The sequence below is a fragment of the Mandrillus leucophaeus genome, unplaced genomic scaffold (genome assembly GCF_000951045.1).
Source record: "Mandrillus leucophaeus isolate KB7577 unplaced genomic scaffold, Mleu.le_1.0 Scaffold4, whole genome shotgun sequence".
NCBI lineage: Eukaryota > Metazoa > Chordata > Mammalia > Primates > Cercopithecidae > Mandrillus > Mandrillus leucophaeus.
This window is the reverse complement of record NW_012104253.1, coordinates 8,514,204-8,531,215: the sequence shown is the minus strand read 5'-3', so window position 1 is coordinate 8,531,215 and position 17,012 is coordinate 8,514,204. Positions and strand designations below refer to the sequence as shown.

Below are 17,012 nucleotides of genomic sequence, written 5' to 3'. Positions count from 1 at the left end.
AGAGAAATGCAAATCAAAACCACAATGAGATACCATCTCACACCAGTCAGAGCGGTGATTATTAAAAAGTCAAGAAACAACAGATGCTGGGAAGTTTGTAAAGAAAAATAATGCTTTTATACTGTTGGTGGGAGTGTAAATTAGCTCAACCATTGTGGAAGACAGTGTGGCACTTCCTCAAAGATCTAGAAGCAAAAATACCATTTGACCCAGCAATCCCATTATTGGGGCTATACCCAAAGGAATATATAATAAATTATTCTATTGTAAAGATACATGCATGCATATGTTCATTGCAGCACTATTCACAATAGCAAAGACATGCAATCAATCCAAATGCCCATTGATGATAGACTAGACAAAGAAAATGTGGTACATATATGCCATGGAATACTACACAGGCATAAAAAGGAATGAGATCGTGTCCTTTGCAAGAACAAGGTTGGAGCTGGAAGCTGTTATCCTCAGCAAACTAACACAGAAACAGAAAACCAAGCACTGAATGTTCTCACTTATAAGTGGGAGCTGAACGATGAAAACACATGGACACATGTGGGGACACTGGTTTCAGTGTTCTTTATACATTCTACTTATAAGTTTTTTTTTGTCAGACAGATGATTTGTAAATATTTTCTTCCAGCCTGTGGCTTGTCTTTTCATTCTCTTGATGGTGTTTTTCATGGAGAAAACTTTTATAATTTTAATAAGATCCAGTTTGCAGTGTTTTCTTGTATGGATTATGCTTTTGATGTTGGAGCTAATAACTCTGCCTAACACAAGGTTACAGGCATTTTTCTCTTACGTATTTTCCTAAAGGTGTTATAGTTTTATGATTTCATTTAGGTCTAAGATTCATTTTGAGTTTTTGGTATGAGGCATGAGTTTTGTTTTATTGCTGCAGCTGTTTTGTAATTTTTGTGTAAGAGATTGGGTTCCAAGTTCACATATCTCTCTCTATATATATTGTTGCATATTGATGTCCACTTGTTCCAGTATCATTTGTTGAAAAGACTATCCTTTTTCCATTGAATTGCCTTTGCAATTTTTTCAAAAATTAATTGGCCATATTATGTGCATCTCATTTCTGGAGCTTCTATTTAATGTGTGTATCCATCCTTTTGCTAACACTACACTGTCTTGATAACTGTAGCTTTATTATAAGTCTTGAAATATGGTAGCATGAGCTCACCAAATTTGTTTTCTTTCTCAAAATTGTTTTGATTATGCTTAGTCCTTTGCCTTTGCAAATAAATGTTTGAATCAGCTTGTTGGCATCAACAAACATTCCTGCTGGGACCTTCATTGGAATGGCATTGAGGTTCTACATCAATTTGAGGAGAATTCACATCTTAACAATGTGGAGTCTTTGATTTCATGACCACAGTATTTCTCTCCATTTATTTAGATCTTCTTTGCTGTTTCATCAGTATGCTGCTTTCATGAAGCATTCGGATCCTGCACGTATTTGTTAGATCTAGGCTAAATATTTTATTTTTTGGTGTTGTTGTAAATAGTGCTTTTTGGCTAAAGTTCATATTGTTTGTTGCTTGAGTGTGGAAATACAATTGATCTTTTAATATTGACTTTGTGTTCTCTGACCTTTCAAAATTCAGTTATTAGTTATATGATGTTTTGGAAATTCCTTGAGATTTTCTGTATAGACAATCATATCTTCTGCAATTAGAGACAGTTTTATGTCTTCTTTATATATAAGGCATCTATGTATATATGACTTTTATTTCTTTTTCTTGCTTTATTGTACTAGCAAAAACTTTCAGTGTGATTTTGAATGGGAGTGGTGAGGTTAGACATCCTCTCGTATTCCCTAGATCGTAGAGGGAAGCTTTCACTCTTTCACCATTAGGTGTGATGTTAGCTATAGGTTGTTTGGTTTTGTTTTCTAGATGTTCTTTGTCAGATCCAGGAAGTTCCCTTCTATTTCTATTTTACTAAGTGTTTTAAATCATGAGTGGATGTTTACTTTTGTCAAATGTTTTTTCTGCATCTTCTGATATGACTGTTTTGTTTCTTCGTAGTTCTGTCAGTGTGGCATAAATTATATGGATTGATTTTTTTTGAATGCTGAATATTTGAATGCTTTGCATTATCTTGTTTATATATTGCTGGATTTAATTTGCCAATATCTCGTCGACTGCTTTTTGTCTGTGTTCAATTGAGATATTGATCCACGGTTTTCTGCTTTTGTAATGTCTTTGATTTTGTTAGCAGAGTAATGCTGCCTCATTAAGATGATTTGGGAAGTGTTCCATAAAATGAGTTGGTAAATGTTCCCTTCTCTTATTTTTTGGAACAGAATGTCTACAACTGGCATTTTTCTTCTTCATATTTTTGGTAAATTCTTCAATAAAATCATTTGATGATTTTTCCCAGGAGATTTTAAACTAAAATTTTAATTTATTTAATAGCTAAAAGGACTGTGTGGTTTATCTTTTTTCCTTGAGTAAGTTTTGGTAGCTTGTGTTTTTTAAGGAGTTGGTTCATTTCACCTACATTGTCAAACCTATGGGTACGTAGTTGTTTTTAATCATCTCAGTAATTCCTTATTGTCTGTCCTTTTGCTGTCAGTAATGTCTGTGGCAATATCCCTTTTCCATTTCTGATATCGATAATTTGTGTGTTCTCCCTTCTTGCTCAGCCTGGCGAGAGGTATTTATCATTGTTATAGATCTTTTAAAAGAACCCTTTTTTAGAGTCCTTGATTTTTCTCTATTGTTTCTGTTTTCAATTTTATTGAGTTTTGTTCTTATCTCTATTGTTGCCTGCCTTCTGTATGCTTTGGGTTTAATTCAACTTTCCCCTCGTCCTAATTTCTTAAGGTATAGTTTAGATCGGGGATGTCCAACATTTTGGCTTCTCTGGGCCACATTGGAAGAAGAATTGCCTTGGTCCACACATAAAATACACTAACACTAGTGATAGCTGATGAGAAAGAAAAAAAAAAACACGCAAGAAAATCTAGTAATGTTTTAAGAAGGTTTATGGATTTGTGTTGGGCCACATTCTGTCCTAGGCTGCGTGCAGCCCGTAGGCTGTGGGTTGGACAAGATTGGTTTAGATTATTGAATTGAGACCTTTCTTCTTTTCTCATATAAACAATTAGTACTATAATTTTTTCTCTAAGCACTGCTTTAGTTGCATCAATGCATGCTGATAACTTGTATTTTCACTTTTATTCAGTTCAGAATATTTGCGAGTTTCCCTTGAGACTTGCCTCTTGACCCATGGATTATTTAGAAGTGTGTGGTTTAGCTTCCAAGTTTTGGGAGATTTCCCCAATATCTTTCTGTTATTGACTCCTAGTTTAATTCCATTATGATCAGAGGACATATTTCATAGGATTTTGATTCCTTTAAACTTGTGAAGGTTTGCTTTGTGACCCAGGATATGATCTGTCCTGGTGACTATTTCACGTGCCCGTGAGAAGAATGTGCATTCTGTTGTCAGGTGGAAGGTTCAATACACTTCAGTTAGATCCTGTTGGTTGATGGTGGCATTCAGGTCTTCTGTGTCCTTGTTGATTTCCTATTTCTTCCTATACCAAGAGAGAAGTGCTGAGGTGTGATAATTTTGGATTGGATTCTGGGTGTTTTGAATATTATGTTGTGAGATGCTGGCGGCTATGGGCTGAGTTGTTGCCCCCTCCCCCAACCCCGCAATTCCCATGCTGAAGCCCTAACTCCCAATACCTTAGACGTGAGTGTATTTGGAGATAGGGTCTTTAAAAGTTAAAATGAGGTCACTAGGGTATGCCCTAGTTCAGTATGATTGCAGTCCTTATAAGAATGGGAAATTAGGACACAGACATGCACAGAGGGAAGACCATGGGAAGACACAGGGAGAAGGCGGCCACCTGCAAGCCAAGGAGAGAGGCCTCAGAATAAACAAGCCCTACCTATGCCTCGATCTTGGACATCCAACCTCCAGGACTGTGAGGATGTAAATCTCTGTTGTTTAAGCCACCCTGTCTGCAGTACTTTGTATGGCAGCCAGAGCAAACTAGTATACTATGTCTTGTTAAAAGTTTTAGAGCATTGCTTTGTTTTAGCAGGTTGGGTCTGGTCTGAAAATTCTCTGTCACCTTCTATAAGCAGTGGTTGCATGTCACTTGGGTGTGTCTTGCAAGTGCACCCCTCAAGGGTTAGTCTCGACATGGCAGGGGTTTGCACCGTAGTTATCAGAGCCTTTACTGTGCTCCTTTGAATCTCTTTTGTGCATGCAGTTTGGGGTGAGCCCAAAATGCATACAGGTTCACACAACAAACTTAGGGCATTCTGTTCTCCAACTTCCTCCCTCTGGGTTCCCCTGACACTGTCTAGCTCCCAGGAGCCTTTCTGTCTAAACCTCTGGCTGCAAAGCCGGCGTTTCTGCCCGCTGCATCCTCCTGTGCTGCTGCACGGGTCTGCACCGCCAGGACACCCTGCAGGCAAAGCAGTGAGAGAAAATGGAAGAGATCAAGGGAGCCCCCCACACTCTTCAGAACATGAGGCCCTTCCCCGGGTTCCTCTGGCCAGCAGGAAGGGTTTCTCTTGTGTTTAGGTCACTGTCGCTGCTGCCGTTGTGACCGTGGCAACACAGCTCAGCAACTGACACTGCCTTGTGAGGCAGGGCCAGGAGATAAAAAAGAGAAAACAAGCAAAAATCAGGGATTTCCCTCAAACTGCCAGCTCACAGGAGCCTGGCTTCTCAGTCTTCTGTCTAGAGAGAGGGGGTTTCTTCTAGAGCTTTTGTGCTCAATCCTGGGAGATAAAAAAGGCAAAAACCCCAGTAAGCTCATGACGCCTGTCTTTCTCCAGGTTTATTTTCCCTCCCCAAGCCAGCTGCTGCTGCTTGCTTGTCAGGGGCCTCGCCGTTGCTTGTTGGAGCCTGCCTGGGGTTCTTAGTTGTAATCTGCAGTGGGCTTACTCTATCTGCGCCGGCACTGCAAGCATTTTATCATATTCTCCTAGTTTCATAACGGTCCCGTGGGTCCCAAGCAGGAGTTCTTGTGTTGAGACAGGGAACAGATCCAGCAATAGAAGTGGCCTAGTCCAGCAGGCAGACTGGGCTGGCACCAGGATCTTACATCTCCCTTGGGGCCCCTTCAGGTACCACCCATTCCTTCAGGAGGACCTGACTGCCTGTTCACGGTCCTGCGGTCCTGCCCGTCCCAGGTCAGGAGGCCACTGTGCCATTCAGAGCCCAGCCTCCCAGCAGTTCCTGCTGATTTGTAAGAGCCCATGAGTGGGCAATGAAAACTCAGGCGCCTTTCCATCCTTTGCTGACCCTCCTGCTCTGTGGGGCTTCAGCCCTCCCCATCAGAGGACATTATGAGGAGATCAGCGTGTACCTCGCCATGCGCCTTTCATTTCTTCTCTTACATTCCCAGTGGAATCCACATAAAGTAAACCAGACCCAAAAGTGGAAAATGGAGAAAATCAAAAGAGACCCCACTCTAGAGAGACCCTGAGACAGCAGGTCCAGCTCTTTGCCTTGGAAGCCACAGGGCCACAAGGCAAGGATGAAACTTACAATGACAGCTCACGAGCATGGAACACACACAGCCGGGTGCTGTGAGTTTCTGTCACCCCACAGCACCTTAGGAGGTGGTTCCTGCTCTTATCTTCATTTTACAGATAAGGAAACTGAGGCATGGGATGGTTAGTCACTTGCCCTCATCATACAGCTAAAAAGGAATCACGTGGGAGCTCAGTCTCATGCCTGATTCTGCGGCTCTTGTAAAGAATCCCGGCCTGTGTTGCTTCTTTCTAGCCGAAATGTCTTCACCCCATCAAAATCCCATCGCCTTTTTCCTCTCTCTGTGAAAGTGCACACGACACTATTTTATGACTGTGTGTTTAAGTCTATATTCTTTTAAAATGTTGAGCCCTTCAGAGGTCATGAGTAACCCTTGGTGTGCCTAATGTCTGTCTGTCACTTCCTGGTGCCAGTGGGCCTTCGGTATTTGTTGAATGAATGACGAAAGGATGGATGGATGGTATTCAAATCTATCCAGGCTTTATGTTTAGACCACAGAGAGCCTGCGAGAATTTAGCAATGAGAGAAATTATCTTTATAATGTTTGTACACTAATTGGAGGCTTCTCTGGAATTTTCTGATGTGCTAGGTCCCCCAGAGAGCCTGGGCCACAGATGGTGTGTTCTGAAGAGACAAAACTGAAGGCGTGGTCCCTTGTACAAATTCTGAAATTGCTGCTATTTTTTAGATTAGCCACATATTGAGTTGTCAGATGTAGCAAATAAGAGATGCACAGCTAAATTTCATTGTCAGATAAACAACAAATAATTATTTAGGATAAGTATATGCTATGCAATATGTGGGATACACTTATGCTAATATGCGGGATATACTTATGCTAAAAATTGTGTTGTTGTTTATTTGAAATTCAAATTTAACTGGGCATCTTATATTTTGTTTGAGAATTTTATTGAAGACTTTGTGTGGCAATATTTGCCACACAGGCTGTCACTTTAGGCCTGTCTATAACTGACTTCAGCCTTCTTAGTATTGGGTAGGGACTTCTGACCTTAGATATCACCCCATCCAAGCTGCTCCCTAGTATGTAAAGCTCCAAGACAGGGCAGGGCTGGAGCAGGGCCAGATCTTGGCTCTCCAGACCCAGAGCAGCATGGGAACAGCACAGCCCACTGGGGACATGGTTGTCTTTACACCCCTACAAATTTAACTTTAAAATTCACAGCCCAGGAGCATCAGATTCTAACTGTTCTGGGCCAGGATGCCACAGGACGGGCGAGGCCAAACCGGACACTGAGACTGCATCTAAGGGAGGAGGGTCTGGTGGCCCCGTATCACAAGCCATCACAATTACACTTCTGTTGTTTTGTGTTTACCTGTCCTCTGAAAGGCCTGCCAAGGTCACCTCTGATAACCATGCTTTGAATATTTCCTTCTGAAAGCATTTTCCATTCCTTTCTCTGTAGAGGTGGCGCTTAGGGGAGATTTATATAACAGTCACCTTCTTAGCAGGAACAGGTGGAGACCTAAAGGCCACTCCACTCCTTAGAGCAGCTCTGCTCTGGGAGCAGGATGGAGACTGTCGGGAAGGCAAGGCCCTCTGAGGCCCCTGGAGGGTGTCATCCCATTGTCCACAATGGCCCGTACCTCCTAGAACACCCCACATCACACTCAGCCACCACATGCCACATGGTGCTCCAACACTGCAGGGCAGGGACTCCGAGCCTGGGGCACCCTCCTGAATTCAGAGAGTGCTTAATCCCACAGCCACGATCGATTGTAACCATCACGCGCGGTGCACTCCAATGCTCGAAGCACTGCTCTTAATTTTAGGAAGTTCAAAAATACCAGACTATAGCAGACACTCATATACCCACTGACCAGAATAGGCCATTTATGATATTTCATCATGTCTGCCTTGTCTTTCCTTATAAGAAATGACTTCTGATGAAATCAGTCTCCTTTGTCCCATCTTCCCCTTTCCCAGAGGCAGCCGCGATCGTGAATCTGGCTTCTCAATCCAAGTTGGTACTTTTACTAACATTTGTATAAATCCATGCATACTACATAGTAATATTATGCATGCATGTTTTTGATTTCAAGAATGCTGAGTTTATTTTGTGACTTGCCTTTTTCCCCTAGAAAGCATTTTTCATCCAGTGTTAAGAACCTCCCAGCAGCCCCCTTCTATGAGCTGTCTTTATTATTTTCCCTGTTTTTAACTGAGAACCCTCTGCCTCAGAGAGGTTAAGAAGTGGGCCTAGATCACACCAGGAGGCAATGTTGGCCCTGGGGCTAAATCTCATCATGCCCTCAGGATTCTTGACTGATGGTCCTATGATTCATTCATTCACCAAATATTTTTTGAGTGTCTGCTCTGGTCTAGGCATTGGGGATACTGTGATACTGTGGAAGATCCCTGCCTTCTGAAAAGTGTAGGCAGAAAAATACAGCCTTCTCTCTTCGACAAGCCAACCAGTGTTTCTGTTTTCTTTCTTTTTTTTTTTTTTTTTTTTTTAATGGAACACATTAAGCTTATTTATATGCTGTAGCATAGTCATTACCAAAAAACATTATATTTTGTTTTGTTTTTTTTTTTTTTTTTTTTTTGAGACAGGGTCTCGCTGGTGCCCAGACTGGAGTGCAGTGGTGCCATCATACCTCACTACAGCCACGATGTCCTGGGCTCAGGTGATCCTCCCACATCAATCTCCCTAGTAGCTGGGACCATAAGTGTACACCACCACACCCCGCTAATTTTTTTTATATTTTGTAGAGATGGAGTCTCACTACATTAGCCAGACTGATCTTGAACTCGTAGCCTCAAGCAATCCTCCCACCTTGGCCTCCCAAAGTGCTGGGATTGCAGCCATGAGTCACCGCACCCAGCCAACAAATGTTTTTTTTTTGTTGTTGTTGTTTGTTTGTTTTTAATCTTGACATGAATATCTCCTCCAATAAGGAATCAAGGCCACCATCGCCCCCCAGGTCACCTCGTGTTGTCCTGGTTGCCAGTGTCTAACTCAGCAACAGGAGACTAGTTTTCTTGTTCTGCCCCCATAAGCCACTCTCTCTTCTGCACAGTAGCTTTTCTAGGGTTTAAGGTTAGGATCACACCCCCCAAATCTGCTCTGAGTCAAAACCTCATCCAAGAGTCCCATTCTCTGAAGGCCGGTGGCCACCCCTGCCCACTGGTGTGAGAAAGCCCAGTTGCTCGCTTCCAGCAGTGGCGTGCCACCAAAAGGGGCAACAAAAGTAGACTGGAGCTGGTCGGGCGGGCTTTGAGAGTGACATTCTCTCACCACCTGCTTGCAGGATGACCTCAGCCAACACCCCTTGTGCTGACCACAAGCTAGATCCTGATCAAATTTTTGTAACTTCCAAATGTTGAAATTGAGACTGACTTTTTGTTTTCGAGTCATGGAATTCTGCTGTTTGAAGTTATTTTTTTATTTTTATTTTTATTTTTTTGAGACAGAGTCTCACTCTGTCACCCAGGCTGAAGTGCAGTGGCACGATCTCAGCTCACTGCAAGCTCCGCCTCCTGGGTTTACACCATTCTCCTGCCTCAGCCTCCGGAGTAGCTGGGACTACAGGCGCCCACCACCATGCCTGGTTAATTTTTTGTATTTTTAGTAGAGGTGGGGTTTCACTGTGTTAGCCAGGATGGTTAAAGTTGTTTTTATGTCTAACTCAGCACTTTCCATTTAGAACCTATTTTACAAAGAAAAAAATATCAAAACAAAATAAAACCAACAAACTTGAGACGGATGGAGCAACAGGGCTGACCGGCTTTGGAGCACCTCTCAGCCGCCTGTCTCAGCATACGGTGGGGGCACGGGTGGCCATCTGCTGACAACTAAAAATGAGTATCTAGTTATCGATCACACAAAAAGCACATGACTAGAAATGCCATGTTCCTGATTTCCTCACTTCAGCTTAAGCAGCTGGATAAGAGATGCATGTAATACTCTCCTACAAGGACGACAGAGGGAAGGAATACTGGTTGGTAATTGTTGTGTAACTGTTTGGGGCCATGCTTTCTTATACATGATCTTATTCACTGCTTGCAACAGTCTCGCTGGTTGGACTGCATTCTCTTCATCACTTACAGAAGGGAAATTGAGGCAAGTCGGTAAGTAACTCACCCAAGCCCCACCGTATGTGGATTCACCCCGAGCCTTTCTGACACCAGAACCCACCCTCGTTTCCCACGCTCCGAGACAGCAGAATCCATCCAACACTGACCATCCTCTCTGGCAGTTCTGAGCTCCCACCACAGGTGCAGGGCAAAGGGGACTCCCCATGAGGCCTGCCCCACGTCTGGGAGCTCCAGGATTGGGGTTTATGAAGTACCGCCTGTGGGGAACCCTCCTGCTGATTTCATATTCATTAATTCTGCATGCTTTTACTTGTCACTTTTTTTGTATGTTAAGGATGGGGCTGAGGGAGTTTGTGATGAGTAGACCATATCCTTGCCTTCAGGAGTTCTCTGTCTAATGGGAAGTGGACATCCAGGTATGCACACCATCCTGACTCCTTTCTGGAACAGAAGTCCGGGGTGTGGTCGGCAGAATGATGCCCCCACCAAGGATGTCCACATCCTAACCCCTAGAACCTGTGGACGGGTTACCGTTCATGGCCAAAGGGACTTTGCAGGTGTGATTAAGTTAAGGATTTTGAGATGGTAGGAGTGGCCTGGATTAGCCAGGGGAGCTCAGTGTCATCACAAGGGCCCTTATAAGAGTGAGGCTGGAAGATGAGAAAGAGAGATTGGAAGATGAGAGAGAGAGATTGGAAGATGCTACACGGCTGGCTTTGAAGATGGAGGAAGGGGCCATGAGCCCAGTCATGAGCCCAGGAATGTGGGCGGCCTCTAGAAGCTGGGAAAGAGGAGAAAACAGATTGTCCCCTAGTGCCTCCAGAAGGAGTGCAGCTCTGCCAACGCTTCGATTTTAGTCTAGTGAGGTCTCTGAAACTGTATGATAAACTAGTGCTGTTTTCAACCACTGTGCTTGTGGTAATTAGTCACAGCAGCAACAGGAAACTGACATGCAAAGGCATTAAATAAATACCTGCAGGGAGGCAGAGAAGTGAGGGGTGCAGAGGCTGGAGGGCATCACTCTGACCTGTTTGGCAGGAGTGTTTGGAATACAGGTGCTGAGTGCCTCCTGGCAGGAGCTCATCGGAAGCAGGTGCTCAAGGGCACGGGAGGTGCGGGAGTCCTGCAAAAGGATCTGTCCAGATTCCCTCCCTCTTTCCCCAGTAATTTGGATGAAAATACTCATCTCATTCACATTTGCTCTAAAGAGAGGAGAGAGACGGGACATATGCCCAGAGAGCTCCATGGGGTGGAAGAGTGGATCAGATCCCATGCGTGGAGTCCAGGAAGCCATCTGTCTAAGCACCCAGCAGCATGGGCCTGGTGAGAGAGGAGAGACAAGAAGCAATGAGTGGGAAGGGACGGGAACTCTGGTTAATTCCGGGGAATCTGGCAGGGGTCATGGGGGGACGTGGGGGCAGAACAAGCCCCCGCAGCCCTCGTCACACCGAAGAGGAAGAAAGCACAGCTTCCTACACTGAGCCTGCTTTCCAAGAGGCCACCAGCAAATGTTGGTGACTTTACCTTAGCCTGGGAGGCCTTCTGTTGTGGACAGGCTGGGCAAAGGCACTGACGATGTCACCTGGGGACGGGGAAGCCGCCCATTAGGCTGGCATGTGTCTGATTCACCCGCACCCCATCTGACCTGCAATTCTTTTGTTTCCACTTATAATTGTATTTTTAGCCTAAAAAAGCTGTTGTAATATTCTTGTTTGCATTGGTCATTATATTTAATTTAAATATATTAATCGAATATGTTATACATATAAGAAGTACTTATATAAAAATGTACCCCTCGAGGGGTGAACACAGCATGGTAACCTGCAGCCCCCACTCGGAAATTGCGCCTGGCCTGCCCTGAGTCCCATAACAGTCCCTTCTAGTCACTGCACTGTCAAGGTCCGCAACTGCCTTGCTCCATCCCCTCAAGGACAGCACCATGTTAGGAATATAGGTGCCGAGTGCCTCCTGGCAGGAGCCCATCAGAAGCAGATACTCAAGGGCCACCTGGTGACCTGGTAATGGTCATCCTTTAAGAAGAGGCCACTGAGACTCAAGGCAGGCCAGAGAGCTTCTGAGCAGCAGCTGCCCAGGCACCCGTGTGCCTCTCATGTTCCAGGAGCCTGACCCTGAAGCCCATGGGGCTGCATGCGGAGCAGGGAGTACCTGGGCTCATAGTCGGACACTCCTGGCACTCAACCCTGACACCACCACAGATTAGTGCTATGTCCTTGACCTCTGCTTATCCATCTGTAAAATGGGGTTGCAGTAGTAGCCTCCGCCAGGATAGTTGAATGATTGAGAGTATTTTAATATCTCTAGCACAGCCCCTAACCATAGCAGGAGCTCCACGCAGAATACTGTTTCATGCAGTGCTTGGTAACTGTGCATCCAACGCAGGCATCACTGTGTCGTGTTCATTCACTCAGGTTCCCTTCAAAAGAAACATTGATTATGGGCCAAATAGGTGTCAGTGCCAGCCCGGGAATGCAAATGCACATTCTGCCTCTGGAGAGGGCCTGGGAAGCCTGGATGTGGGCCTCCTGGGCTGGGGCAGGGAGGGGCCTCCTCTTCACTGCTGTGTCCAGGATCACCCAATCCCTTGGAGAAACTCACCTCCCACCTGAAGTCTGAGCAGCAGAGAACCTTTAAAAACAGAGATGGGAAGTTCTGATCCATGAATGCAAACATTCTGGCGTCCCGTGTGCAGTGGTGTGCGGCGCAGGTGGTGGGAATTAGGGTCACTCTTCTGGGGTATTTGTTCCTATCCACCGGAAGGTATACAGTGTTCATACTCATCGACTCAGAAATTGTGTGTCTGGGAGTCTGCCCTAATAAATAACAATGTGTGTACAAGGATGCAGGTACATGCTAAAGGATGTACAAGGATGTTGATCGGTGCATTATTTTTCATAGGAAAAGTGGAAATTGCTAAATCTCCAACTCTAGGGCAGTGGTTACATTTTGGCTTATGTTCGTGATAGAATAATACACAACTGTTAAAATGGAATTTTGATGGTCATTTTGAAACATGGATTAAAAAACACATTTAAATGTGTTTTCGCTCGCTCTCTCTCTCTCTCTCTCTCACATACACACACACACAGAGGAAAAAAGATTGGAAATAAAAACCATCAAAATGTTAGCAGTGATCATGTGGTGGGATCATGATTCTCGTTTTTTTATCCTGTTTTGTGTTTTCTTAGTGTTCTATGCTAAGCATATGTTATTTTTAAAATTAGAGGAGGAATGAAGGTATTTTACAACCCATATTGTCATGGAGGAGCCTGGCATTAGGGGAGGGGAATGGCTGGAGGGGTTGCTGTGAGTCCTAGTGAGTCACCAGCTAGCTGTTGGGTGAGTTCCTTGATGCTTTCATAGTAGCGTGGGCATGACAACGTCTGCCTCAACAGGCTGCTGTGAACACTGATTTTTTGTAGATTACCATATGCACCATCAATTATAAAACCATGAAAGCAAAGCCCTGTTTTGCAGGTGCAGTAGAAGTTGTAGCTTCATGTGGGGCTGTTTGGCCAGGCCACTTCCCTTTCGGAGGGCACGTCTACCCAAGCTCCCATGGCCCTGGATAATTGTCTCTCTCTCTGCTTCTTCGCAGCTGCCCATGATGGGAGGAGCTTTCATGGACTCGCCCAACGAGGACTTCAGCACCGAGTACTCCCTGTTTAACTCCTCTGCCAATGTCCACGCAGCTGCCAACGGCCAGGGCCAGCCAGAAGATCCTCCTCGGTCCTCCAACGACGCGGTCTTGCTATGGATTGCCATCATAGCCACGCTGGGGAACATCGTGGTGGTGGGTGTGGTGTACGCCTTCACCTTCTGAGGACGGCGCACCCTCCACCACCATGGGGTGAGGCTTGGCACGTAGCTCTGACTTGCTGTTGGCCTTTGGCTGCTCTCATGTTCTAGAACCAGGAGTTTTGACCAGAGGCAGCAGCCATCCTTCTGGAATTTCCCCCCAGCAGCCCTGATTTCAAATATCCCACGTTGTGGTCAAGCTGAGTCAGAAGACATGGAAGTATGGGCCTCCCACCCCTAGAGGCGTGATGGGGCAAGGCCTTCGGAGGGCAGATTGGGGATCCTTGAAACTACATTCCAGGAACAGGAGACTAGATGGAACAGCTAGTTAGGTTTAAAACATAGGCACGGTTTGATGGTCGCTTGCTGGTGGTAAATAATCACTCGTGTGTCTTGTTTTTATGCAAACTTATCGAACCTAGGGTGTGGGGTGCTGGGGCAGGAGCGACCCTCAGGACTTCTGTGTTCCCGACCCAATTCTGGTTTAACATTCAGTCCCTTGGCCACCTAGTAGGGCCATTGGATGTTCCTAATTTGACTTTGAAATGGCACCTTTGTCACGAGACACCCGGTCCCTTCCGAGACCCAAGTGCATCCGGAGACCCAGGGATGGGAGGTTACTGGTCATAGGGTGGGGTTTCTGGGAGTGTTGTTAGTGGTTTGTATCTCCTGGCTGGACTTTCTCTTCTTTTTAAGAAGAGGAGGGGAGAGGATGGGAGAGGATGTCTTTAAGAGCTAGATCTGCCAGGCAGTGGACTCTTCAGGCCACCCACGTGAGGATGCTCTTTCTTCTCTGAGGAATCGTGGAATTTTAAAGATGAACAAGATTCACGTCCACTGAATTATTCAATGCATGGGTCAGAGAGGGGGGTGATTTGCCTGTGGTCACCAGGCACGTTCGTGGAGGAGTCGGGACAGGAAGATGTGTCCTCTCTGTTTCAGCTCACTGCTCTCTCTCACTGCTCAGCTCACTGCTCTCTCTGCCCCAACTAAGCACTTCCCTGAGGAGGTTGCTGAGAAGCTGCCCTGGGGAGAATGTCCAGGCATCTTGAAGGTGGATGCAAGATTGGCAGGCTGCTCAGTCACCCGTCCTTTACACTCAGTGTGGATACCGTGCCTTCTCCTGCAGCGTGAAAGTGCTTCTGCCCAAGCCACTTCCTTAAATTCTCAAAAATCAGCATCTGGGGTCCTGGCAAACAAGGAAGCTTCCAAGTAAAAACCAGAAAGAAGGGCACACTTTTCTTTCTTCCTTAGGAAATCTTATTGCACAGGACCGACCCCCACCCCCACACCTTCCCAAGGCAGCCTCCCTGTGCAGATAGAGTGGCAAAGGTCCCAGAAGGGGGCTCACTCACCTCTAGGCCCAGAGAGGCTTTCTCCTCACTTTGTACACTGCAAAAAAAAAAAAGAGAAAAGTTGTGTCAATAACACCCACTGTGGTAGAGAAACTTAAAAAGCTGGTTAGGAAGCTCGCGTGTAGGTTTAGGGACAATTACAAGAAAGCTGGACTTTTCACTCTGGTCTCAGGAGAAATGAGCGTTCTTGACGACAGGCAAAGGGACATCTTAGGTGTCCAGAAGCAGCATTCTTCCCTGGAAGCCGCCATGGTGATAGGATTCCTAGCTTGGCTCCAGACAGTGCCTGCTCATGGCTGCCAGTTCTTATTGATCACTTCCGTCACTGCCGCCGTATATCATCTGCCAGTGCGTCAGCTTAAGGGGAGGTCACGAGTGCAAAGAACCTGACTTTGGCATTAAGGGAGAAGGGACACGGACCACCTGCCTGGAATTCCTGGAATCACTGACAGGGCGGAGGCTGGGCTGGGGAGTTAGCTGCGGCGTGCGTGGGTGGCTGTGTCTCCAGCAAGTCTCTCTCCATCGAACCCCAGGTCTGCTCCATAAGCAAGATCTTTAACGGATGGATGTCTCCATGAGAAAAGCCAAGGCGAGAAGCCCAGAGCCAAGGTGGGGTTGCGTGATGTCCTCATGGAGTCACTCTGCCTCACACGCTCAGATCTTCCCTTCTGGCCCCACATCCCCAGGAGGGCCTGACCCCTGTAAAGATGCAGGAGGCAGCTGCCTGGCTTCCAAATGGCCCGTGGAGATGGCAGTCGAGGGAGAGGGTTCTGTGTTTGCTGTGGCAACGGGAGGAGAAGGCAGGAGAAACGGATGGCTTCTAGCCCTGAAGAGGACTCCAGCATCCCAGGAACTGGGCGCTTCTGGCTGCAGGAGTTTTCCCTATGGAGGCCCCTCAGCCTCCAGCCCTTAACATAAATATCAGTTAAATTCAGTTTTCAAGCCTCTCTCGCTTTTCAGTATCAGAGCGGTAGATGGTCCAGGGCATTGGAGACCTCGACCACTCTGCATTGCAGATTACAGTGACTTCCTTGGAGTTGCTCCATCTTGGTCTCCTATGGTTTCTTTATCAACTTTGTTTACCACCATCTCTCAAACAACAATGAAGATAGATGTGCCCGTTAGTGTCTGATTAAGGAGCAAAGGATGGATTTCTGGCCAGAGTGAGCTGCACTCTCCCTCCTGCCTCAGCGGGGGTCCGTCTTAGCAGTTCGGAAAGGGGAGAAAGATGCCGGTCCTCACTGCCTGAATTATGTGTCCAGGTGCCGCTAGACTTGCATGCACACTAACTCCTTACAATCACCACACAGCATCATCGCCCCAGTGCACAGATGAGGAACCAGAGGCTCAGAGGAATGAAGTCGCCTTCCTGAGGTCACACAGCACGAAAGTGAAAAGCTAGGATTTGAACCTGGGAAGTTGGGCTTTAAAGCCAGGCTCTTTCTGCCACACAGTACTGCTTTCTGTGACTGGGTGGCACCTCCAGGGCACATTTACACCAGGCCCTGAATCTGCAGAGGCTGTTTCTCAAGATGCCCGTCATGGTGTGGCCTGGGCCAGCTCTGGCTTCCACAGGTCCCTGACCGCCCTCAGAGTGGAATATGCTCAACCTCCTGCCCAGTGCTCTCTCTCTGCCCAGATTTCAGGGGTACCGGTCCCGAAGGCATGCCCGCTTCTTTAAGACTGAGCTCAAGTCTCCTTGGAAGTCTCCGGTGAAGTTCCCAGAGACTGGTTTTCTTGGGATGCAGGCAGAAAGGGGACCCTCCCTGGCCAACACCCAGGACCCCAACAGAAGCACCCACACATAGAAAGAGGCTCACAGCAGCCAGAAGTGCAGAGTCAGAGTCCTGGGACCATCTTGTTCTGCAAGGTGACAGGGGAGAGGGATCACCCCTTGTTCAGACTCTAGCTGGGACCTCTGTACTGGCTTCTCCCTTGATGGGGTTGCCTGTTAAATAGCTGTGCCTCAGAGAAAGTGTCCTGCATTTTCTGGAATGTTCTCTGTGCTTGCCCTTCTGTGTGCCCCTCCATTGCTCCTCTACAAGCAATTAGGTGATTCAAAAGAGCAACTTAGGCTGGGCACAGTGGCTCATGCCTGTAATCCCAACACTTTGGGAGGCCGAGGCGGGCAGGGACAGGAGTTCAAGATCAGCCTGGCCAACATGGTGAAACCCCGTCTCTACAAAAAAAAAAAAAAAATACAAAAATTAACCAGACATGGTGGCATATGCCTGTAATCCCAGTTA

At 46.3% G+C, this 17,012-nt stretch overlaps 1 protein-coding gene across 4 annotated transcripts in view; it reads left to right on the top strand.

Moving 5' to 3' along the window:
* Positions 1-17,012, top strand: part of LOC105547901 (chromosome unknown open reading frame, human C14orf132) — a 48,492-nt gene that overhangs the window by 27,844 nt on the left and 3,636 nt on the right. For 3 of the 4 annotated variants that reach the window (XM_011991672.1, XM_011991670.1, XM_011991671.1), the window contains one exon: positions 13,212-13,800. In XM_011991672.1, the coding sequence (XP_011847062.1) occupies positions 13,212-13,436 (225 nt within the window). In that variant the 3' untranslated portion in view covers positions 13,437-13,800. Of the gene's footprint in view, positions 1-13,211; positions 13,801-17,012 lie in introns of those variants that run through there. The other variant, XM_011991673.1, reaches the window with a different exon arrangement.